Below are 26205 nucleotides of genomic sequence, written 5' to 3'. Positions count from 1 at the left end.
AATATTTTCTGTATACGCCTCTGACGCGTGTACTTACATCAAACTTCTTATAAATAATAGATAATGATGAAAAAGTGTAATAATGTCCGAAATTAGCTTCGGTTGATTAATTGTTATACTTCTATTCGTTCATTAGGTCGGTGAGAAATAAATGGAAACTTACCTTACATGATTCACAATCGATCGGAAGCGTTACGCGTATGGTGTAACGTAAAAATAAAATATGATAGAAAAACAAAGGCGGTTACGTTCGAACGCTCAATCAGTTGTTTGAATCAGATTTCCGCTGGTTTCACTTATCGTCCAAGAGAAAGAATTACCTGGTTCCCCTTTCAAAAACTGATTAAGTTGTGACCAAAACGTAATTGTTGACAAAAAAAAAATTCCAGTAATTCATGCCTCGTGTGTAATAAGTAAAACATTGATTCTCGACAATTTTTGTGTAAATATATTGAACCAATCGACATTTACCGAGTGAGTATTAACAAGTGAAGGAATGCATTTTGTTGTAATACAAGTGCCATGCGCAGTGACGGCTCTAGCCACCGCGAGGCGCTGTGCAGCACGTGATTTGCGAGGCCTCTACTATTGTATTGAGTACTCATTTTTTTTTTTAATTAGGTGCAAAATTTTTCATTTTAATGCTTTTTAGAGCAGATTTTCATCATTACCGCTGTTTAACGACTGTAGATTACATATACAACCTATAATACATTACAGTTTTTTGTTTTTTTTTTTTGTTCAAAGAGTGGTTTGTTTTTTCGTGTATATAATAATTAATTTAAATAAAATACCAATTGGGATGTTTGAACGATTTATAAATAAAACAAAAAGTTGAAATAGATTAAGAATAAAATATAATACGAGTAATAATAGTACTAATATAGTAATATAGTAATATAGTACTAATATAGTACTAGCACTTGGTACAGTATGAATCTGTATTTACATTACAGTTATGGTTTGATATGCTTTCAAAAATAAACTTTTCTACTTTTTTTCTGACTGTAATCTTCAATCAAATATTCAAAAGATGTAACAAAAGCATTATTACCTTATAATACAAATAAAAATTACCATTTTCTTTAATTTTTTATCAATAAAAAATGTTTGGTTTAAGAATTATTTAGAAAATTATGACTAAGTGTTCTCAAAAAGTACAAATTCATTAAAAAAATATTTTAAATTCTGAGTGAAGCGAAGGATCTTATGGTTTTACAATTATGTTAATTATTTTTTTTTCGGTAAATAATTCACTACGCGCTATCGACGTGATGTTTAATCATTATCTGTAGCATGTCCAAGATTACGACTACTTTATGGTAAAATTTAATTTGAAGTATTTGACAATAATAAACGGTGTTCGGGATCATACTTGTAAATTTTATTCCGGGGCCCCGATTTTTCAGAGTAAATCATGAATTAACTACAGATTTTTGCTCGACTTTTTGTTAACTGCGGGGCCCTGTGCGACTGCACAGCTCGCACACCCCTAGCTCCGCCACTGACCATGCGTAAGACAGACGGAGAAAACCGATTATACAGTTATACTGCTGCACTTCTAACGTTTTAGTGTTGAATCTACTATTTTTATTCTTTTCAAGCTTTTCACCATACAGTAGTCATCAGGGGCATATTTTAGGGGGGCTAAGGGGGAAATCGCCACCCCCTGAATCCGTATTTAAGGAATCGATTATATGTGAGAAGCACATCTCAAAGTTTTTTAATGTGTATCGTTTTATAACGAAATCGAATTAGTTAACAATTTTGATTTTCTATAAACATTATTGTCATAAAATATGAATGAGCAATGGCATAACAAGAGTATGGTGAACTGTACCTACATCAGGACCGCGAATTACAAAAGGGCGCAAAATTGTGCAAAAGTCGTATTTTTATCCTACAATCAAATCGACATTTTTTCAATTTTTTTATTATACTTTTTGAAATATGTAGATGTTTTCTATTTGTGTACACTTTGTGTGAATTTTATGATGAAATTATGAATATAACACAAGGGCATTTAAATAAAAAAAATTCATATGAAGAAATTTCGATGAATTTGCTATTCATAATGTGAGAAAAGCAAATGTTCAAAGTTTAAAATTAACATTGTAATAATAACTTACAAATATAAATTATATACTAAAAACAAAAAGTAAAATTAAAGGTTAAAAAAAAATATCGCAACATCAAATTGTAATTGGTTAAAAAGCGTTTTCTGTTGTACAGTTTGCCAGGTGCGCTAACGAGTTTTCCTAAACCACTGCAAATGAGTGATAAGAAAAATTACAGAAAAACATATTAAAACATAATAATTGAAGGCGAATGGATGCGTATGATAATGTATATATTATTATGTTTTATCAGTATCAGTACCAATAATCAATGGTAACATCACGGTCAATGTTAAATGTAATAAATTGGGTTTTTTATTGAGTCCATACTCAGTGTAAAATCAAATATAACACAAGCGTAGCTTTCAAAACACAGACAGGTGTTAAAGAAGAACTACATAAAAGTTGATTGTAAATAGATCCGGCATTAAGTTATAAAAAAAAAAACCACAAATATTAAGGATTCACCTGATTTAAATATTACCAACAATTTTACTTGTAAATGACAGTGGCGTAGCCAGGATTTTTAAATGGGAGGGGCTAATCACTTTTTTGGATAAGTAAGGTAAGAAAGGATATGAGAATTCACCCTTAACCCCCCCCCCCAAGTTTTTAAATGTAATTCAAGCATTTTAGTATAGTTTTAAAAATATTAATATTTAATTTTTAATAATAATTATAATTTTGGTTTCAGTGTTTAGTCACTTACTCCACTTTAATTGCTGCATCCTCTTAGGTGAATTTCTGGCAAATTCAGTTATTATTTCACTATCATCGAATTGCTCTTTTTCTATTTATATTAACCATAGCTAACCCATTCAGTCTATTTTCCGACATGGTGCTTCTTAAATAATTTTTTAAGCGATTAAGTGCAGAAAACATTCTTTCCGGAGTGGAAGAAGTAACTTGTAACGTGGCAAATAATTGTAAAAGTATTTTAATGTTAGGTTGAAGATTGGTGCAATGAGAGAGTGAATCAACAACAGAATTCGGTTTTGGAATAGTATTTTGACTCCATTGTTGCCTCCGTATGAACAGCTCTGATTGTAGATGAGATATCATCATGGAGATCTTGGGTATATATTTTAGCAGCTTTAATATTTTTATCGTCATACATATTTAAATTCGCCGGAATAAGTCCTTCAAGTGGCATAACATCAATAAGCCTTTGATTAAAACGAGCATCCATTGATTCTATTAAATAGTCAAGAAAAGGAATAAAAGTATAACATTTAAAATATATTTCTTGATTTTCAAAAATAAAGTTTTCTCTCTGAGTTAGCCTTTTACATACCCGTGTCATTTTTATTTCAATATTAACACTTTTTCTCATGTTTACAACGTCATTAAATATTTGATAGTGATTCGTCACAACCTTGCATGATAACCATCAAAAAGATAGTGATAATCATAGTAGAAACTAGAAGTATTAGTAAGCTGTAATATCTATACCAAAGACAAACACTTGTTATTTGTTAATTGTCAAAATTTAATTAATACCAAAGGTTAAATAAAAATAGTAGTATACTAGTTTAGTACATAGATGCACTATACATATAAACACGGCCCATGGGGGGCTGTAACCCCCTTAGCCCCGCCTTTGGCTACGCCACTGGTAAATGTTGAACCTGAATTAAAGAAAAAATTTGAGTCCCTCCCCTAGAAGTAAGTCTAAATACACCTCTGGTAGTCATACACAACTCGACAACAACAAATCAAATCAAACGGAAAAATATACACCAATAAGTAATAATAATTATATTGTAATTAATTATAATTATTTATAATGTTATAATGGTATGAAAAATAATCTACTGTAGTGGTACTTAACATTGCGTTGTGCATGACGGTGTACGAATAATAATTACCGTATTTCTAATCTCCAACAGTGCGCGTTGTGTCACAGACACTATAGGAATTGTAGAACCGCATTGTTCGTTCAAAAGCCTAGTAGCCAAACCATCGATAATCGAATTTTTTCTCTCCCCTCGCCGGTGCGTACGATTCAATAGCCGTTCTCGTGCGCTGTCCGTGCAAACACAATATTAGCATAATATTACCCATTGTACTCGGGTAACCGCTTACCGGCTGCAAAATAATACGTCGGTCATTATTTTTCACTTCTATATATATATATCTCGCACGCACGCGCGCGCAAACGCTTGCGGTGAGTTATGTGCAGATAACAAACGCGAGACGTGTAGAACACGTACGCGGTCGACCGCACTCGGTTTCGCGAGCTCGTGTTGAAAAAAAAAAAAACGACCATCGGACATTCGTCGCGGGCACGAAAAGAGTATATTTTTCTAATTTTATCGCGTAGCCGATTGCGGCAGCAGCGGTTTCGTCAGTGGCATACGCCGGCCATTGGGCGCGCGGTCGTAAAAACCCGTAGCGAATTTCCTGCGCGCGGTGTACACGTGCACAAACACAAATACTGTTGACGTGCAACTTGGGTAACTTTACACCATGGCGCGAGTGCGTGTGTACAGGAATCTTGCCAGCGAATTCAATCGTCGTCCGCACCGAGAAAACCGATGAAACCGAACGTTACGCGCAGCGGTTTCCGACGCACATCGAAACGTGTCCCCGAAACAAAGCCACGTGTTACGTAATATCTAATGTATTTTTATGTACGAGCAACAGTTTCCACGACGGACGTTTCGTTTCGCAGAGACTTTGTTGAACGTAAAAAAAAAAAAAAACACGGTCGCACGAAAACAACACGTGTAACGTGTACGCGTCGTAAAAACAGATTCGAGATTTTCGGGAGTACCGACGAGAAAAATTAACTGTCATCGGTGACTGCAAAGTTCAACAATATAACATGCGCGTGTTTTACGGAACATTTTAACAGTATAATATTATAACATTATAATATAATTCACTGGTTTGACAAGTTGTTTTGATTTCGGAGAGATTTAGCAGATTTTGAAGATTTATTTTCAACGCGAATACTAAACGGTAAATAATGTTCACCGAATTTATAAATTAATTTTTTGTTGGTACGGTTCGTTTTCAATATAGCAGGTATAGATACGTATAGATACTATACGAATGAAATATGTAAAATAACACAAATTTATTGGTTCGATGAGAAAATAAGTGGAAAACGACTAAAAATTAAGAGATAATGTGTGGTTAAATACTACTTGATTATATAAAACTGTATTTCTATTATTTTATCAGAAATATAATAACCGTTTGTATCGTAATATACATATTTAATGCTCATATACTTCCCAACTAAAAAGCATCGTAAATAAGTTATTAAAAAAATAAGAAATGACAACAGTTGATCTAATCGTGGACACCCCAACTCCTCCATGTTCACCACATCGACTTGCGGAATAAACGCTTTAATTATTTGCACTTTCTGTTCTCCTTTGACGTAGATGCCATTGAATTGCAAAGATTTCAGAATTCGGTCTCTTTCTCCGTACTCCACGTCGCCGCAACACGACGACACCGGATGGTATTGTAGCCACTAGTTGACTGCTATACTTTTAACGTTTCGCCTCGCGATCATCGGTAGGTTCTTAAAATCCAGTGTTGTACGGCTAAGCTATCCACAGTGACACAGAACATCTCCTTGATCACGTATTTCGAATTACCGTCGAGCACGCATTGAATGTCTAATATTGCGGACATTACTGCTGCTGCTGTCAACCGATAGTCCTTGGTACTCGGGAAGAGCGGGAAATAAAAACTGCATAGCTTCAAATACGAATACTACATATTAAAAAAATGTTAAGTATAATTTTGATTGAAAATGTAAATATAACCGATTTAATTATTTTTCATTCTTAATTACAACAAAAAATTTAAAATTTAAAAACGTCCGTAGGTTTAAAACGAGTACATGTTATATTTCGACACAGTGGCGTAGCTAGGATTTTCTGAAGAGGGGTGTTAAGTTAATTATAATTATTAAATATTATATATAATACGTACAAACTAAAACTTTTATTTTAATTAATTAATATGTATACATAATGTCTGTAATAGAGATGTGATGTATATTCGAATTCGGATAGCTTTACCATAAATCATTCGAATATTTGACTATTCGAATATCAGTATTCGATGCTACAATACCTATTATTATTAAACGTTTTGTATTGCACGAAAACGTAAACGAATAATTTTCGTCACGTATTGTCGCAATCGCGATAATGTTAACCTGTATATATGTAATTAGTATTGTGCATTATTTTATATTTCATATTGTATTATCGATTTACCTATATTCCTATAATAATGTAATGTATGATACGGCTCAAGGGGGGTGTCATATCTACCAAACACCCCCCTTGTATACGCCACTGTCCCGACAAAATGGATATTTTTACTTTTTGCCAGAATTGAAATTTTCATAAATAAACATGATTTTCTGATATGTATTTAAGGTATTTAGCTTGATATGTGATTATTATTATATCAAATTAAAAACAAGAGTAAGTCTCGACTGATCCAGATTGAATTAGTTTATAACTAACAAAGTCATTTTTAAACTTATAATTTGTTATTTTTTTTCAAAAACCACAGTTTCGGCGAGTAACCGTTTGCCGGACAATATTAATAAGTGCACGAAAAAAAATGTTCACCTCGATATTATGATTAGGTTCTATTACTTTATGTCTTAAACTATCACGTGTGCCAATGGTCTTAAAAATTTTATTACTAAGAAAGTTGTTTGCATTATTTACTATCTGTATAGCGTATAGACTATATATAGCGTATGCGTTAAAGTGACATTGTTTCATCCAGTGTTTAAACATTGTATTTAATAACATTGATATTTTATCCGTTATTAATCAATATTGTACACCTACTCATTCCGTCATTCCGTCGATCGTCCTCAGATTTCATAACGGTTATATCGTCCAAGTATAATAATTTATAAACTAACCTCGATTCGATAGAATCGATGACGTAATCAATTACTCGGTTAGCCGCGGTCGAGTCGTGCTGGCCAGATTTCAATGAACAGTATATTATTATTATTGTTATTATTTACTGAAAATTATACAATACCTGCTTGGCGCTTATAATTTTCTTACACGATTTTATCGGCATTTTCACGCTGCACAGTACATACACACTTAACTCATATACCAATGTTTTATTTTATACATACATATGAAACGAGTTAACAGAATTCCTAATAAAAAAACAAAAAAAAAATGTATTTATTGATAAAATATGTATTTTGTATTTATGCGCGTCATTTTTAAAACGATCGAAATTCGAAACCGATACCGCGCTTTAGAACGTTTGTCGAAGCTACAGATTTTTTTCCAATGCATATAGAGAATGTTATGTAGTTCCTGAATCTATTATATATTTCATAATGTAGGCAACTGTAGTAGCGAGAAAAAAACAAACTGATAAGTGCTTTCTTACAGCACTGATGCAGATTATTCTAAAACTATAAACCGAAATACCATTATTTCATACATGAAAATCCGTACAACATTCCATAACTTATATCTATGTGATTGCCTACCTATGAATTGTATATGTTACGTCAGCATATCTATAAATAATACATGAAATCCTAAAAAATGAACAGTAATAACTAAATGTATGCTTCTTGTTTCCTGTCATTTGATGATATCACAATAATTATGTTATAATGTAAATAAAAATATTAAAATTTAGAGTCACATGAATTTTATGCTAAAAATCGTGATAGGTGAGCAAGTAAAAATAAACGACTACTAAAAATTAGTTTAAATCTGAGGACGGTCGATGGATGGTACGATGAGTATATACGATGTTGTTTATAATAGATAAAAACAGATAACTGCGTTTGAACGTAGAAAAAGAAACATACATCTCTTACATATTATTTAGGAAATGAATAATGTAAATAACTCTTTGAATAATAATATTTTTAAAACGATGGTACACATATAAGTGATCTCTGTTGGAATTTAAGCATATCGATATGGAGATTTGTTACACAATACTGCTGTTGATATTGCTTATTGAATAGTTATTTTCTGAATCCTTAATTTTTGAATATAAGACAAATATGTATTTTTACGTTTCGTTTTTAGTTTCGGTATAATCGTTGAGTTGGAAATAAATGTTTGATGCTTAATTGAGATTTTCATGATTTCAGGCATAAATCCTTTTAATGAGCTATTATTATTTGATCAGGAATCCAATAGCAATCTCATTACATTGTACCGGCCTATTTATATTTTTTTATATATATTTTTTTAAAGTATTAATATGACATTTATGGGAAAACTTAAAAATGTATTTGTTAAAAACTCATACGTATATAATATATATATTTTTGGTCTATACTAGACCAATCCTACTTTTAATTATGTGTTGACACTGATTTTCAAAGCAATACGTTTTTAACATTTTTACATTTGTACGAGCTGGAAGCATAAAAAAATAATACGCGAGTCCGGATACCAAACACTTCTTTACGCCACTGACACTTAAGTCTTAAAATATGAAGGACTAGAGGTGTGTAGTGGTGTAATAGCTCGAACAATAGTAGTAGGGATCGCCTAGAAATTATTGTCGGCTATGTAATGCATGTTGTGAATTATGTGTATTTGAATGTGTGTATGCGTGTGTATACAATAAAACTAGAAGAAGAGTAGGTAACTAAAATAAATAAAAATGATATAAAATTGTAACAATATGTTGCTGTATTAAGATATCAATAATAAAAACAATAAATCACAGTAACATATAATAATTAAATTTGAATAATAATAACCCTTGGCCCTTCTCACCGAAAAATAATTAAATAATGTATTAATATGGTATATAATTGTATGTATTGCTGGTACAAACTGCATAAAAAATCACAAAAAATAGAAATAAATCACAATACAACAATAAAATAAATAGCTCAATAATCGTTTGAATAAATCACACTAGTACAATTAAAACAATAAATATAAATAAATAAAAACTCACTATTTGATGGAGCGCAAAACTGGCCAGCCGCAACTATCCCTAAAATGTATATAAAAATGCACGGCTCTCTTGGCCCAATAACAAATAAATGTAAAATAAATAAATAGTGGTAAAACAATAATATGATTAAAATAATATTTATATTAGCAATTAGCGCACACTTAAACAAAAATATAACTATTTGCCCTTATGGCTCACAATTATGAAAAATAATTAACACATTTACAATAATAATAATTAACGCAATTCGTTCATATAACGATTTTATATAATATTATAATAAAAGAACGGCAATTTGCGCACGTATATAAATAAAATAATAACAAAAATATGGCGATTAGCACACACGCAATAAATATATAAAGGGTATTTATCAATAACAAAAAACAGCAATTCGTGCCTATAAAAACTTAAATAAAAAAGAAAAATTGTTCGCAACTATGGCTGTTTCACGACGACGTACGAAAAGCGACAATTTGCGGCGGCTGTGTTAAAAACTACGCGCACCGGCGAGCCAACAGCGCAGATAACACGCTGAATACTGATTAACATATTACAGTGAAACCTCTAAACAGCGGACACTCTCGGTCACCAAAATGTTGTGCGTTATTCGGAGATGTCCGTTATTCAGAGGGGATATTTTTGAAATGTATATAACAATGTAGTATGTATGTATGTATAGTGTTATTACTTGTTATTTATTATAAATTATTACATTTTTATATTTGTATAAATTATTATTAATTAATTATTATTTGAGGAATATTTTTACAATCAAAATCAAAATTGTGTACATACATGTATTTTTAAATCATTTTTGTTTGAAAAAATTGGTGAGCTTTGTTTATTTATAATCACACCGTCTCTGTGCAATCTCATTAGTAATAACATTCGCTAATATTATAGCAGAAGTAAAAATAGAACTGCTCTTTACCTCTATTGACGAAATAAAATGACTTCTACCCTTTACAGATACAAAATAAAGATTGACAATTTGTATGGAAAAACCCGATAAACCTACTAAAATATCAAGAATGTAATTTATCTTTTGATTTTATTTTGAATAGGATAAATTTGTTTGGGCCGGGCCACCAGGCGTAACACGTTTCCACCAAAAGTGTATCTTTCCTTTTTCTACCAAATAAGATAAAATACCTATACTTTTCATGAGTTTTTCGGATTGATGTAAAATATATATAAATATACACACAATATAATCAATGTATATTGTACATTTATTGTATTTAATGTATGTTAATTTAATTTATTGTATTTTAAACCGTTATCGTACTTATGCGTGTACTTTTATGTCCATTAACCATTATAATATCTAAATAATTAAATACTTTATGAACAAGTAAAAGTATGGCACAGTTTAAATAGTGCATTACAACTGCGTGTGTGTTAAAATAAAACGTGAAGTTTAAAATTTATAATTCTGTGATGGCTAAAGTTATCGAAAGTAAACGTGGAAATAAAACACTAGTACTAAACAACTTTAAATTTTATATTGGATCAGTTAACAAATATCAACTAATTATATATATAGTTACAATTTACATAACTAAGGTATCGTATATCATAATATATTATTTTTTCATTTTTTTAAATAAAATTTAACATTTTCCAACCTATATTGTATATATTATATAATGCCTTTACGTTTATTGATTTAATAGTATATGTTAAATAAAGTTATTTCTGTGCCATAGCTTTTAATTTAAGTGTGATATACAATTGTTTTGGTAAAAACGTGGTCAATATCTCATTTGGTGAAAACGGATATTGGTGGAAAAGGGAATGATACACTTTTGGTGGAAACGAGTATTGGTGGAAAAAGGAAAGATCTACTTTTGGTAGAAACGGGCATCGCTCGGGCGACCGATTGCATATTATATTATAATTATCTCTATTACGGCAGTAACAACATTATTCAATTGTCAATATATGTAGGTAGCTATTTTATCGAGCATATTACATTGAAAATACTTTTAGTATTGCACTAATTTATTAAAATACAATAATATAAATATACATACTTTTATAAATGTAATTAATTTTGTTAATTCTCTAATACGTGCATTCGTTGTAATGAACGTGGCGAAATTGGTCATCAAATTAATTTTGTCGCCCTTTATTCAAATTACCATTGTCTTGTGTGGACTGTATACAATAATCGTTTGTATGAAGGGGAAATTATTTTCGCACAAAATCGAAAATTGTAGCTAGGATATCGTTTTCTTCTTCTCAGTAATTATACAAAAAAAAGTCTAGCAATAATTCACAGTTATACGGAATAAAAAAGTGTTCACTATTTTTTAATTTTATTTCGCTAAGAAGTACTTTAACTATTAAGATTATTGCCGCTCGGATATGATATTTTGGTACGCTAGTAGTAAGTACGTTAAGTTTATAATTAATATTATTTTGTTCATACGATTAGATTAGGTTATATTAGTACATAAGTGTTTTCATTTTCATACAACTTCTTTAATCAAAATCCATTTTAGTGCTAATATTTTTAGATAAAAACGCAAATATACGCACGACGCATTGTATTACGTTCTTTTCTTTTTTTTTTGTCATATGTTATTCTTAATTCTGATTATACAGCCGAAAAAAAGCTGTTTTTATAAAACGAAGACAATATTAAATGCATTTTCGGGTGTTGTCAATTGCGTATGTATTGTTATGCAGTGGATACAAATTGGATATACATAGCTATGTCAGGATACACATAGCCAAGTGGGTAAACACTAATGCAAAAATAAGATAACAATATTCTACGAATGCTGCGATGTCGAGGTCAACTGTATTATAAATCCATGACGAAAACATGTTTGACAATGAACTTTATCAATAGTCAATGATTTTGTCGAAACATACATTTTTATAGAAAAATGTATGAATAATTAAACTGTAGTATCATAATTTATTATCATATCGTTCACATACTTGTTTATGTACATATTGTTTATTGTACATATATGTTATATTATAAATTAGTTTTTTTTCAATGTTTAAATATACAAGGGGCATCTTATATTTATATTAGTAGGTATACATATATTTAATTATTGTATAAGAATATTAAATACATATTTTGTAATTACCAGAGCTGTGAGTTTAATAAGCTCCAAAAGTGTTTAAAATATGTATTGAAAAATTCCAAAATATACAATAAATATTTTAAAAATGCTCTTTAAAAATTTCTTGGTTAAAAAGTAGATATTGAAATTAATAACCAAAAATTATTTATATATATTAGATAGATAAAGAATAAATAATCTTCTAATTCGTGGTCATCTAAAAAAAAAAAAAGAAATATTGAACACATAATATTATAATTTTTAGACTACCTTTGGGCTATAGATATTTAAACTATTAAATTAATAAATAAATAATTAAAAACATTTTAAAAATATGAATTTATGAAAATATCTATTTATATACCATAACCCCTAAATATGCAAGAATATGCAAAATATGATTTCGTATTTCGTGTAAATTATTAAAAGGCCAAACTAGAACTATTATTAACGAGAAATAACAACTATAAATTTAAATAAACATAAATAATTTAATAGTTTGAATATCTATAGCTAAAAGGATAGTCTACATAAATTAATATCAGGGCCGGCCCATTGTGGTAGAAAAATAGGCAGCCACCTAATGTGATACTAACTTAAAGGTAGCAAATTTCGAATGAACCAAATCGATTTATATTCCCATTAGAAATGTTACAGTTTATTATAAATAATAACAATTTTATATCGTAGCTAAACTAACCGTAGCACTCCGAATTGTTTTAACAGTTCATGTATCGATCGCATTAGGCGACCGAAGCTTTTCTAAATTAAAAATAATAAACAACTATTTGAGGTATTTTATGAATCAAATAAGATTAAATGATCTTGCTACAATTTCTATTGAAAAAGAAGTGATGAAAAATCTTGAATTCAAAAATGTACTGTTTGATTTTGCATAAGAAAAAGCTAATAAAATAAATTTAATTTAATATATTTTTCAATGTATAATTAAATACTTATTTAATTTATAGTATAATGTGCTCAATATTTCCTATTTTTTAGATGGCAATAGGCTAGAAGATCAATTAATCATTGTATATATAAATACAAAAATTTTATTTTATAAATAATTTTTAGTTGTTAATTTCAATATTTACATTTTTAATAAAGACATTTTTTTTTTTAATATTTATAGCATATTTTAGAACTTTTCAGTCCATATTTTTTCTGTTTTAAGTGCATTAAATTCACAATCCAGTAAATTATCATCAAATTATTATTATGAATATATATCTTATGCATGTATAAATTATATGCGCATTTATGATTATTTTATATAAAAAAAAAAAAACCAATAACAATATTTTACCGAATATCTGAATATGGACCATGTGCAACAATTTGGCAGAGTTTTCTGCGACTAAGTATATATACCATATAGAATAACATTTCCACGAAAATCGTACTTAAATATATGGTTTCTTTTTTTTTGCTGAACAATTTGATTATAATCCAACGAAAAACATATTGATACATTCGTACGTGAAGACGATTGTTTACAATTTAAAATTTTTATTTCTTAATTTGTTTGTATTCGTTTCTATTTTTCCATCAATTTGAACAGAAATATTTACACTTAATTTTTCATTTTTCTTTAAATACAAGTTACTTTTTTTTAAGAGTATTGATCATATTCGACTTACCTTTTCCAATAATTATATTATAACCGAATATTAACATTTATTTTTTATTTCTTTTTCATCAATGAAATCAATCATTATGCATCAAATTTGAATTTGATTATTTACTGTAAATAATTTACAGTGTTTGAAAAAACGTCCTTCGTGAACACATGTTTACACGCTGACGTTCATATTTTATGAACAATAATCCCCTTTTTAAATAGAACGTTAATGCGAACGATGTTTATATTTTTAATGAATCTGAACGATTATTGAAGCGTTCAAATTTATTTACCATTTTAAAAATATATGTATAAATAATAAATATTGATTATAATATGTTTAAGTATAAATTTCAAACATAATGTAAATAAACTTAAAACATTTTGTAAAAGTCCAGAATGTAGGTTGATGATTTATAAATATAAAATAAAAAATATAAATGAACACGTTCATTTTTTCATAGAACTTGAACGTGAACGAGTTATTTTTGTACACACTAAACGTAAACAAGTTCAATAATGAAGTGAACAATAATTATTTATTTAATCGCTATACACATTTTGAAACAAGAAGAGGCAGTTAGTTCATTTATAATAAAACTACATTTTTTGACAAAAATATGAAATAATTTTAAAATAGTTGTTTACGCCTGATTACACCAACGATTCTTGCAATTCATTGTAAATTTTACTTTTTCAAACCGGTGGAATTAAAATAATACTACACTAGTGTTTCGTGTATATTACATTTCTGTATTATCATAGTTGATATTTAATAATTATTAATTTAACTAATTGAGTTCTAGTGTTGAATTTCATGATCCAAAATTAAAAATCTACCATATAGGGTAAAAAAAAAAAAACTGTTTCATCTATTAAGCTTTAAGGTTATAATATGAAAATTCAACTCAAATTAATTTAATCAAGGTCGGATAGGGCCGCCGGGACACCGGGATTTTCCCGGTGGGCCGCTGCGTATATTGACGAAAATGGGCCGATGAAAAATATTACTACTAATACATATATACAAATAAAAGTAAATAAATATAATATATATTTAAATCTAGCTTAAATCTATAAATATCATAATAAATTCCTTTAAAATGAAGAAGAAAAAAAAGTATTTACAGTAGGGTTATATAATTTTAAATGTAATTTTTTTTATATATTATTTTAATTGAATGATCAAAAATTAAAAATTAAATTTTATTCAAAATTTCGAGTGCAATTTTTTTTTTTTTTTTAATACATATGATTCCGTGCTATAATGATAACTGATTGTTCAGATTTCAATTATCATATATAGTCACTAATAAAACCCCATGGCAAAGTTGATTACTGATATATCATGTTTTTCCACAATAATTATACGTGAACCATGTAAATAGTATAATATTGCTAAAATGTTGTATAACCAAGTATGCTTCAAAACGAATTAAAAAGAAAAGGAGGTGTAGAAAATAAAAGAGATAAAAATCGTAGAGTTCTTAGAAGAGAGCAGAACATGTGTAAAATTGGATAGTATAATATATATTATAATTTAAAATATTATTTAAGAACGTCGGAAAAAAAAAGGTATTGATAGTTGTATCGGTTCTTTCAAAGTTGAGGTAATTGTTTAGTTGAAACTTGGATATAATCATGTGGGTCGCTGTGTTCTATTTTTTCCGGGCCGGTCAGATTATGCCTATCCGCCCTTGAATTTAATCTACTGTTCTGTTCATTTATATTTTAGAGTACAATCATATATTTGATAAAATGATTAGTTTATCATATATTATGAAATAACATCATAGGTGGATATTAGAGGGGGATTGGTGGGGGTTTAGACCCCCAAATATTTTAATAGCCCCCCAAATTCGAAACTTTGTTAGAAATTTTATTCCTTGTTTTTATAATTTATTTATAATTATCTGTTCATTTTTTTTTTAAATCGTAAAATAAGAAATAATAAAAAACTATTTACAATAGCATTAACAATACCAATTAAATAGTTTAACTACTTGCGAAAGAAGTTTCAGTGCAACGAAAAAAATAAAAACTTGGTTAAGGACATTGTTGGTTCAAGATAGGTTCAGCAATCTTTCAATACTATATATTGAAAAAGATATATCGAAAAATTTAAAAAGCGATGATATTTTGAGTATCTTTGCTAATAAAAATAGTTATTTAGTGTTTTTTTAATACAATTTAAACATATCTATATTTTTAATGGTAATAAGTTTTACTTGTGTATGGGAAGGGGGTGTGGTGGCGAAACCATTGCGGATTATTTTACATTGAATTATTATAGCCCCCTTCCCCCCAAAAAAAAATTCAACCAAATGTCCGCCTATGAATAACATCGATATCGTGTGTTCTAAGTTCTAACCCGTAACAAATCGTAATTAGTCAATACTTCGTTTTCTAATAGGTACTTCGAAAACCGATCAATTTAGTGATCTACTCTAGACGTGTAATAGTCGAACACATTTTTTTCGCGATCGAAAACAGAGAATCAGTACGAGAAACGTCAACCGAAATCTTGTCTAATAGTAGTAATGTTATCCGCTGACGCCTAGGTTTATATAAACAATCGTTCAGTTGAATCGTTTCGCCATCGTCGGTTCCGTCCGAGCGCATTACTAAATGATACGGATAAAAATTCGACGGAAAACCGATAAACGATTTCCGATTCGCCGGACGGACAACAGGAGGTAGAAAGAGCAAGCGATAACAATCCACTGACGCCAACCGCATACGGCGAGCATACGCGGCGAATACGGCGCGCGAGTGTCCGGCGGCGGTGGCGGCGGACACGGTCTCGACACCGGACAGCCGCGGACGCCCGTAACACCGCAACAGTTCGCGAACGCGATGACTGCCGTCCGATCGTGTTTCGCCGCCGCAGTCCTGTCGCTCGTCATCACGTACGGCCCGTACCACTCGGGCGCCGACGACACCGTAACCGCCACCAAGGTCCTGTTCTCGGCGTGCTGCACCAGTCCGAACGACGGTAAAGCCGCTTGTCGCATCGGGAACCGGACGTTCCACAGGATCGAGACGATCGGTGACGGGTCGTGCGCGAACTGGTCGACGGCCGAGGTGGTGCCCGTCAGCAAGTGCTGCGCGCCCGAGTGGACGTACGACCCGGACATACGTTTTTGCCGGCCACCAGCGGCCGCGGGTGGTGACGAGGCGGTCCCCTTGGCGTTCCGGCGGCTGCTGCAGCGGCTGTATCGGTTGGCGCCAGACGATAACGGCACGACGACGACGGTGGGTTACGATTACGATTCGCCCAAGTGCGGGGCCACAGAAGTGCTGGTCGACTTGACCGCCGACGAGGTGGAACTGTTGCCGCGGGACGGGTGGCCACCGCCGGACCATTGTTTCGACCTCTCGTGGTCGGCGGACGGCGGTGGCCAGCAGCGGCTCGTGGCCAGGACGTGCCGGCCCCGCGACCAATACTGCAGCGGCGGCGGTTACACGTGCGCCAACAAATGCTGCCGCGGCGACAGGATGATCGGCGGAAAGTAAGTCCCGCGCACACATACACGTAATTCCACGAACATCGTTACGGTCGGGTTCAATTCGGGGGCGCGATTTATTCGTCTGTATGTTTCCTCTCACCGGAGTACGCGCAAATCGAAAATATAACGTATACGTAGGTAGAACATCGGTCGAAAAGTCGAAAAAACTTATAATTATAATGAATACGAGTACACGGCTCGTTTCGTGTAGATAAAGAGTAACGTTCGGAGTAGCAAACAACATTTTTTCTCCGAAATTAATTTACCATGCCAAATACGTACTTATATTATGTTATACCACTAATACAAATAACTACGCCGTCATTGATAAAGTATACTGTTATTTTCAGTGGTGTTCCCATAGGGCGGTGTTTCGCAACTTTTTTTGTATATCGACCAGCAAATGCTAGTTGGTTACGCGACCCACCTCAATTAACCCTAAAAAAAAAATAAAAATATGTGACAGTACGAGTATAATCGTAATACTGAACTGCCTGATGGAACTTGTCGCTAGTCGCGACCCATAGGTTAGGAAACACCGGGTATACTACATGAATGCCGTATACTTTAAACATTATTTTGAAAATTCACGGGTATACTACGTATACTCTCAAGTCTCAAGCACTTCGCGGGAAAATATTAAATGTTATTAGTTTTACAGTGTTAAATTTTGTCCTTATTTTGTAATAGAAAATCAGTTTTCCATCAGACGGTAAGTGTATTACTACGAAGTAATTATTGACGATAGGTATACAATATATTTACGATGGTATCAATTTATTGAAATCATTTTAATTTCTATTTCTATAAAAATGTATACATTTAAATTTTTTGTTTTTTCAATGTTTTAATATTTACAACACTTTTCCAACACTACCGTCATAAAAATTTTCATATTCAGACTTTCGTGGACGTAGTGTACTCTCAACAAAATTGATAGAAACATCACTGGTTATTTATAATACAAAGGTATAATAGGTATATAATTAATAATATTAATTTCTTAATTATTTTTCGTACGCACCGGGTCAACATAGTCTACCCTAAAACTGGCCGTTTGTATAAACGAGCAAGTCCAATGAGCTGAGTGTACAAATGCTCATTATCAGACGACTTTCCATCAGTACCGACGGTAAGAGTAGGCAACCCTACAGGTTATATCGACTCAGGGTGTCATATTACAGACGTATTTTTTTATAACTTTTCAATTATTTATTAATTTTACCAAATATTATTTGCTAATATACAACCACAAAAATATTTTAAGTTGTAATTTTAAGCAAATAATGTCCACAAACAGTATCTTATGATTGGATTTCGATAACAAATTTAATTGTTATTAAAAATTAAAAATATGATTGCAATCGTGACAGCAGTTCTTATGTCAAACCTTTTGTCTAAAAATTTTATCAATGTATTATAAATATCTAAAATTCACATTTTACTCTAAACCTAACCACAACTTTTTGTCATAACATGTGTTGTTGTAATTAAAAGTGCTAATTAAAACTGAATTATTTGCTATACAGCTATTTTACTATCTTAGTATTGTCTGGCTTGTTTTGTACGGTTACTAAAATAATATTTTCAATAGAAAAACCAGGGACTGGAACCTATAGGTTTTTTCAATTCTGGTTTCGGTTTTGGTTGTTCAATTAATTTTTAAGGGTTTCGGTTTTTTAAAAGAATAGGGGTTCTAGAACCTGTTAATTTCGATTAATTCTGATTATTAGAGGTTTATTCAAAAATAATATGAAATTTTTTATTTATTCTTATTTAAATTGTAATTGTTTCATTTTATGAAAATAGAAGGTATTATGAATAGTTAAAAAAAATTTATAAATATATTAAATATATATATTATATCAGCCTATTATATTTCTCTGAGTTAGGTTAAGTTATTTTATTCCAACTCATAGAAAGAATTTGTAAAATATTTTTTAATATTGTGAAATATAATTTGATGAAATAAATATCTTTAATTTAAAATTTAATTTTAATTAGGAATTAAAAAAATACTGGCTACTATTGTAGCTACAAATTTTTTATAAACATTAATTATATTTAATACTTAATAGACAAGATAGTACTCATTGCAAATTTTAATATATTAATAAAAATATAAAAATAATTATAACAATATTACAAATTTACTTATTATATGCATTACACTGTTACAGTTTACAACACAAAATAATAAAAACATAAAAAGATTTGACTTTCATTTTTCTGAACCGACAAATGGACAAACAAAATAGTCATTACCATAGTTTTATTAGTTTAAATAATTGACCTAAATTAACCCTTTTATAATTAAGGTTACGGTTTTTCATTTTTGGAAATGAAGGTTCCGGTTTCAGTTACAGTTCTTAAATTTTAAAGGTTAACCGGTTCCAGGAGTGGTTCTTTACGGTTACAGTTCTGGTCCCTGAAAAAAACAATACCAAATAGCCGTTTTCAGGTATTTATTATAATTAAAGTCCGATTTTATAGTTTTTTGCTACCGTTAAATATTCATAACGTATGTACACAAAAATTCAAAATTATGTAAGAAAAAAAATGCTTTATTATGTGCTAAATAAATCATTGCAAATAGGTATAGTACATCTATAAACTATTACAATTTACAGTTCTTTCCAAATATTTTTATAGTTAATATAATAATATAATAATGATAAATATATAAAATATAAATACTATAGTAAATAAAAAAAGGAAAATTTTTGTTTTTTTTAGTGTTTATTTTAGTTTTGATAGTCTTTTACTTATCGGGAGATCGTAGTAAGTAAAGTACTAAAACTTGCAATTTCCAATCATAAATAAAAAATGTAAAAAAATAAAAGTATTTTTAATCGTATTTTTTATGTTATTCCATTAAATAATGTATAGGTACACAAATAATGTATTTTAATTTTAAACAAAATTGTAAAATAAAAAGTTGAATTTATAAATTACAATTCGTTTAATAGATTAAATTCAAAATTCAAAATGCAATAAATTTAGATTTTGAACTTTGATGAGGACGTACTAATCTCTCTCAATGTTTGATAAATCCGAAAACAATTTAAGGCTTTAAAAAGTGAATATAGGTGTCAAAGTTTGTACCCAAGTATAAAAGCCAAACGGGTAGAGGATACAGATAATTCACTCTGTTATTTCGACATTATTCCGACTAATTTTTAATACATATAATGATATTATCTGTAGAGGTCCACGGTGTACTTATTATTTTTTAATTTTTTAACCATACAATTTTTTTGTTGACATAACATTACATTTAAGAAATTGAATATCAGGATATGAATTAGTAAATGTTATATTGTAATAATATTGTACTTTACAATGATTATGTTTATTTTGTATAATAATTTTAACAATGACTAATATATTCGTAAAAACTTTCTTTTTCATCTAAAAAAATTATGTTATATAAAAACTAAAAATTATAAATTATTGTAATTGCTGTTTAAAATTAAAGTGTAATCATACTATGTAATTTTCTATTACATAAAAGGTGTGATATACTAATGTTATAATACAAATAAAAAATATGTCTAAAACCATTTCCAAATAACGCAACGCAAACAAACAACAATGCCCATAAAATATTCTACTGACATAATAAGTATTCGTACTTAAAAAAATTGTTTAAATATTTAATTTCTTTGAATTATATTTTATTTTATATTTTATGTATTTGATGTTTTTTTTTTAACATTTTGATTTCTAGTAGTCATAATAAGTAACGACACTCGTGTTATCGAGAAATGTGAAAAAGAAAATAAAGTATTAAAAAAGTGTATTATTATTTGTTGTCATTGTATTTTTGTTAATTTAAATCTGTACTTGAATTTTATAATATTTTCAAAATCATAAGAACGCGATTTTACTTATAAAATAGTCTGTATAAACGTATATTATAACTAACGATATATGATACATACTCGTTAGTTATATGTATCATACACACTCTTATCAGTCGTATATCAATAAACTGTTATTGATAATTATATCATAAACCATATTTAAATTTCATCGTAAATATGTTTGTATCATATAATCCTTTGATGATTTACATAGTTGTTTAAGTACATGGAATTGGAACTTTTCTTTTCAAATAATAACGTTATGTTTGGAAAACGCGCGAGTATTGCGAGATCTGTAAAGAAATAAATCATTACGCGTACCTAGTTAGAGAGTTTCGTGTATTTTTGGCGTAAAAATAATTCAGCCCCAAAATGGCAACACGCCCCTAGAATATTGTTATCTACGTAATATCTATAACAATGATGATTTGTCTATAGCCAACCATAGCTTCGTCGATTTTGTACCGATAATATAATAACATAACAGCGGGTATACATAGCATTATGGTAAACGAAGGAATATACTTTTTCGATTTTAATATCACAACTCGACTGTGTTGTGCAATGTTTTGTTGCATTCTACTGTCAGTGACGAAACACATTGTACGCGTATCATGCATATGATCCACGGGCATGCAATTCATAACGTGTCGCGTGAGATAGGAAAACGGTTTTTTGTACGTGATTCATCTGTGACATGTCCAGTAATCGGAAAACAGAGTAGGTCCTACAATGCGGTCTGTGCGGATGAAATTTTGAAAATTAATGAAATTATTTGTTTTCAAAATGTAAACGCGAAATCATTGTAATTTGATAACTATTAGCAATAATGTTAAATAGTAATGTTACATTATTATTTAACTATTTAACTATTACTTATGTTAAAGTAATAAACTTGAAATATTTTCCGTTTGTTCATATAATTTGGGTATTTGACCCCACTTGGACTGTATAACATATTTTGTTCTTCTATAGTTGGGTGGTACTATGATTTTATATTTATTAGAGTACAATGAATAAATTATAAATGTTTTTTGTGCGAATTTCTTACGTACTGATACCATCTGAAACATTTATTAGATATTTAATTATAGGTATTTAAATTTATTTTATATATATCATCAATAAGAAATCGGTTATCAAGTCATCTATAAAAACACAAATTAATAAAACAATTTAATAATAAATTCCGCATACCCAAGAAGTTTTGATTTATACATAATAAAGTAATTAATATATTTTTAAATATTAATTAGTGTTTAAGTTCAATTGATTTAGGCCTTTTTGGGCATAATTATATCTATCTCGAACTAAAATATTCATTACTAGCTTTTCCTTGAGTTATTGTTACATTGCATACATTTTTATAGACGAAATATTTTTAAAATATTACTTTTTAAATTTAAAAATGCATTACATTTAAAAATCGTATTTTCTTAAGAAGTAAAATAATCTTATATTACTTGTTACCTTAAATTATATAATCTATAAAAATGTATAGAAATATAATTTAATATAATTTAATTTATTATGATTAGTTTTAATCTTGTAAATATTTCATGTGTAAATAAATATAATATACTCAAAATAGTAAAGTTGTTTTATAATAATTTGTCATTAAGTTAAAATAAATCACTATTATTATTTGAAAAGTCAAAGCGTGTACAGTATTACTCGTATTTCGATTTTCATAATTAAATATTAAAATAAAAGCAAAAAAAGAGAAATATATAATATATAAGAGAATATATAATATATACCTATTTCAAAACATGTAAAAAATATGATATTAAAGCTATTTACATAGCTTAGCTGTAATTTATATTCATTTCTAGAATTCAAATTTTATTGTTAATGTAGATTTATATAATTTTCTAACTTGTTCATTAGCATTATATAGAAGTTAAAAATATTTTACATGTTTTAAAAGTCAATCTAGTATTCTTATTTTCATGGAAAATCTATAAAATTATTATTTGAAAAATAAATGTTCATATTATTAAAGTTAACCATAAATTATTCGAACAGTTAATGGTTAGCAGGCAGCCAGGTGATATTGTTTTTTTGACGGTTGAAGAAATTGGTGTGCAAAAAAAAAATTTGTTTTACTATAAATACATTAGAATTCCTTTTAGCCAAGAATATTTCAAACTAGTAAAAATGTCGTTTATGGAATAAAAAAATGAATTAAAATATTTTTTGTTTACTTCTGAAAGTCCACGAACATCATTAGGAACTGACTAATGTTTTTGTCAACGGAAAACGACCACAATTATTATGATTGATAAATACGTTGCATAATGAATAGAGTACAGATTTTAAAGCAATAAACAACTAAAGTAAAGCACATAAAAAAAAAGCAATAAAGTTGTATAAATCTTCCAAATATGCTCAAAAAAACATTAAAAATGGGTTTTAAAAAAAATAAATAAATAAATAATTTTCGGTATTTTGTAAATTTCTATGGCATATGATATTACAACGAAAGCTAAACTGTAATTCTGAGTAGATAATTTCTAGAGTAAGATCATATTTTTGTGTTTATTGTCGTTTCAAGATAAATTAATTTATTATATATCATCCGTTCAGTGGCGGATCTAGGATTTCCTTTGAGGGGGGGGGGGGAAGTTTGAAAAATGTTTTCCCTTGGGATATTTTTTATAACATTACAGTTAATGATTTATAATGAATTAAGCTAATCGTAAGTAATATAATACATTAATTTAAATCTAAGACTAATACTTTCATGTATGAAAAAAATACAAATTACATACTTTCCCTCATATTTAAAAAAAAGAAAAAAAATTTTCTTAATTCATAAAATCATAGATTTTTGGTATATATTTTTTCCTGATTTTGGGGGGGTTTAATTTAACCCCCAAAACACCTCGTGGATTCGCCACTGTATACGGTATATTACAAACTGAACACACGAGTAAAGGTTGTTAAAATAATTACTGAACAAGATTTGGAACACATATAATATAAAAATAAATATTAACATTTCAAATATTTTTGTTTAGAACAAATTTTGAAAAAATATAACATAAAAGCAAAAAAATATCCAAAACACCTAAAAAAAAACATTTATATACAAAAAACGCTAAAAAAGCAAAATAAAATATCGGACATTTTATTTTAAGTAGTATAAATCGAATTTATACCTGATATCTTCGTTTTAGAGCAATAGTATAAAAAAGCAACTGCCTTCAAAATCTGTACTCTAATAATGTATTTAGTAATCATTTCGAATTGAAAAAGTTAACTTGTCATGTCCACAATCGCGTCGTATTCACGCGTTTTTAAATATGTAAAAAAAAGTGTTCACATTGGAGCTAACTCGTTTTATCGAAGTATACAAATTCTTCAATACTATATGTATATAACTATATGTATTTTGCAAAAGTTAATAATAGATTCGATAATTTCAACACAGCGAAAATATTGATAGCGTGTTATGCACTCCGTACGAGCACGGGTATTATATTTTCGTAACATAATAATTCTCCCAGGATTATTCTAATCATTTTTTTATTGGCTTACAGTTACACGTCATTCTAGAACTTTACAAAACTTAGATAATAAAAGGTTTTTATTTTTAATTTGAAACATTATTGTATCACTACACATTTTTACGTTAAACACTTATTATGTCTATAATTTTATGTAATTTTAAAAGAATAATTTTTACATCATTTAAGTCAAAAACCAATTTTACTTTTACAGTTTTTAATATTTTTTGTTCTCATTACAAATCATAATTATGTGTTTTAAATGTTGCTCCACTAAAATGTAATCAAACATATAATTGTAAAAATCTATAATATTATTGAGCCATAATATCAAGTTTCAAATATACTGTACGTACAAGTACATGAGGTATTTTCTAAAAAAATATTAATAAATAAAATCCTAATTTATTACCAAACACCATTATTATTTAAACAAAGAATCTGCAAAATGTTAAAACTACAATCGATAGTTGTAGGTTAGTGTGGGAAGCAATACGAGAGTAGAGACCTACAAATCTATTTATTTAATGAATAGCTCAATCATTGAATAATAATTTTAACCCAAATGCGAGGGCCTCTGTAAAAACATATTACTATAATTACTATTAATGTATTACTATTTTTGCCATGGGGGGGATAGAATCGATGAATTCGTTTTCACATTTAAAACAATAAAAAATATGTATTATGTATTCATACCCATATTTTAATTTTAACCATAGAAAACATGAACAGGCTAACATTGTAGATTTTGTAATATAATTATAATTTGTATACGTGTCTAGGTCTTCGTTTTTGATAGTACCATGTTACTTATAACCTTACACAAAGAGTTAGGCTTTGAGCCCGTTGGGCTCTTTATTCGGATTTGGTGATTCTATACGAAATAACCCGCTAGTGATCAATCATTGATTTACTTCTTAATATTTTTTTAATAAACACATATCTCTCGCTTTCAACATTTCTTCTGTATTTTACTAAGATACCAAGGCCACAAGAATATATACATAACCTATATACCTATATATAATCTATATAAAAATCTGGGACCCAACTAGTGTAGTAATTTTGAATTCGGGACCCAATTCGGATACAGCCATTCAATCATTGTTATAACTCGGTTAACCTGAACAGTAATAATATATATCATAAATCAGAGAAAAAAAAATAAAAAATATTATTGTTTCGTTCGAAGATAATTTACAAACATAAAATAAATATTTTAAGAAACTTTTAGCATTTCTAACATTTTTCATATTCATTTTATGTCTCTTCTCGCACCAGACCATATAAGATAAATGTATTATTTTCTTGTTAAACTGTAGCTGAGTGTAATTATGCTGAAGACATTAATAAATGAATTTCTCGCAAATTTTTAGCTACAGACGATCGATGTGTGCTGTGACTTTTCAGTATTCATGGTGTTGCAAAATTGGATTTTAATTTTCTTTTTATGTTAAAAAGAATGGTTTTACCCACATACACATACACACACACACACACACACACACACACACACACACACACACACACA

General features: G+C 29.2%; 1 protein-coding gene across 4 annotated transcripts in view; it reads left to right on the top strand.

The window, feature by feature from the left end:
• The first annotated feature begins 16522 nt into the window (after window positions 1-16522).
• The window catches only part of LOC112679467 (G-protein coupled receptor Mth2-like), a 22779-nt gene continuing 13096 nt past the window's right edge, over window positions 16523-26205 (top strand). For 3 of the 4 annotated variants that reach the window (XM_025549278.1, XM_025549277.1, XM_025549276.1), the window contains exon 1: window positions 16523-17296. In XM_025549278.1, coding sequence (XP_025405063.1) covers window positions 16641-17296 — 656 coding nt within the window. In that variant the 5' untranslated portion in view covers window positions 16523-16640. The remainder of the gene's footprint in view (window positions 17297-26205) is intronic. The other variant, XM_025549275.1, reaches the window with a different exon arrangement.

The sequence above is a fragment of the Sipha flava genome, unplaced genomic scaffold (genome assembly GCF_003268045.1).
Source record: "Sipha flava isolate LNK unplaced genomic scaffold, YSA_version1 162_pilon_pilon, whole genome shotgun sequence".
Lineage (NCBI taxonomy): Eukaryota > Metazoa > Arthropoda > Insecta > Hemiptera > Aphididae > Sipha > Sipha flava.
Note: the sequence above shows the minus strand (reverse complement) of the source record. Positions and strands in the feature narration are given on the sequence as shown.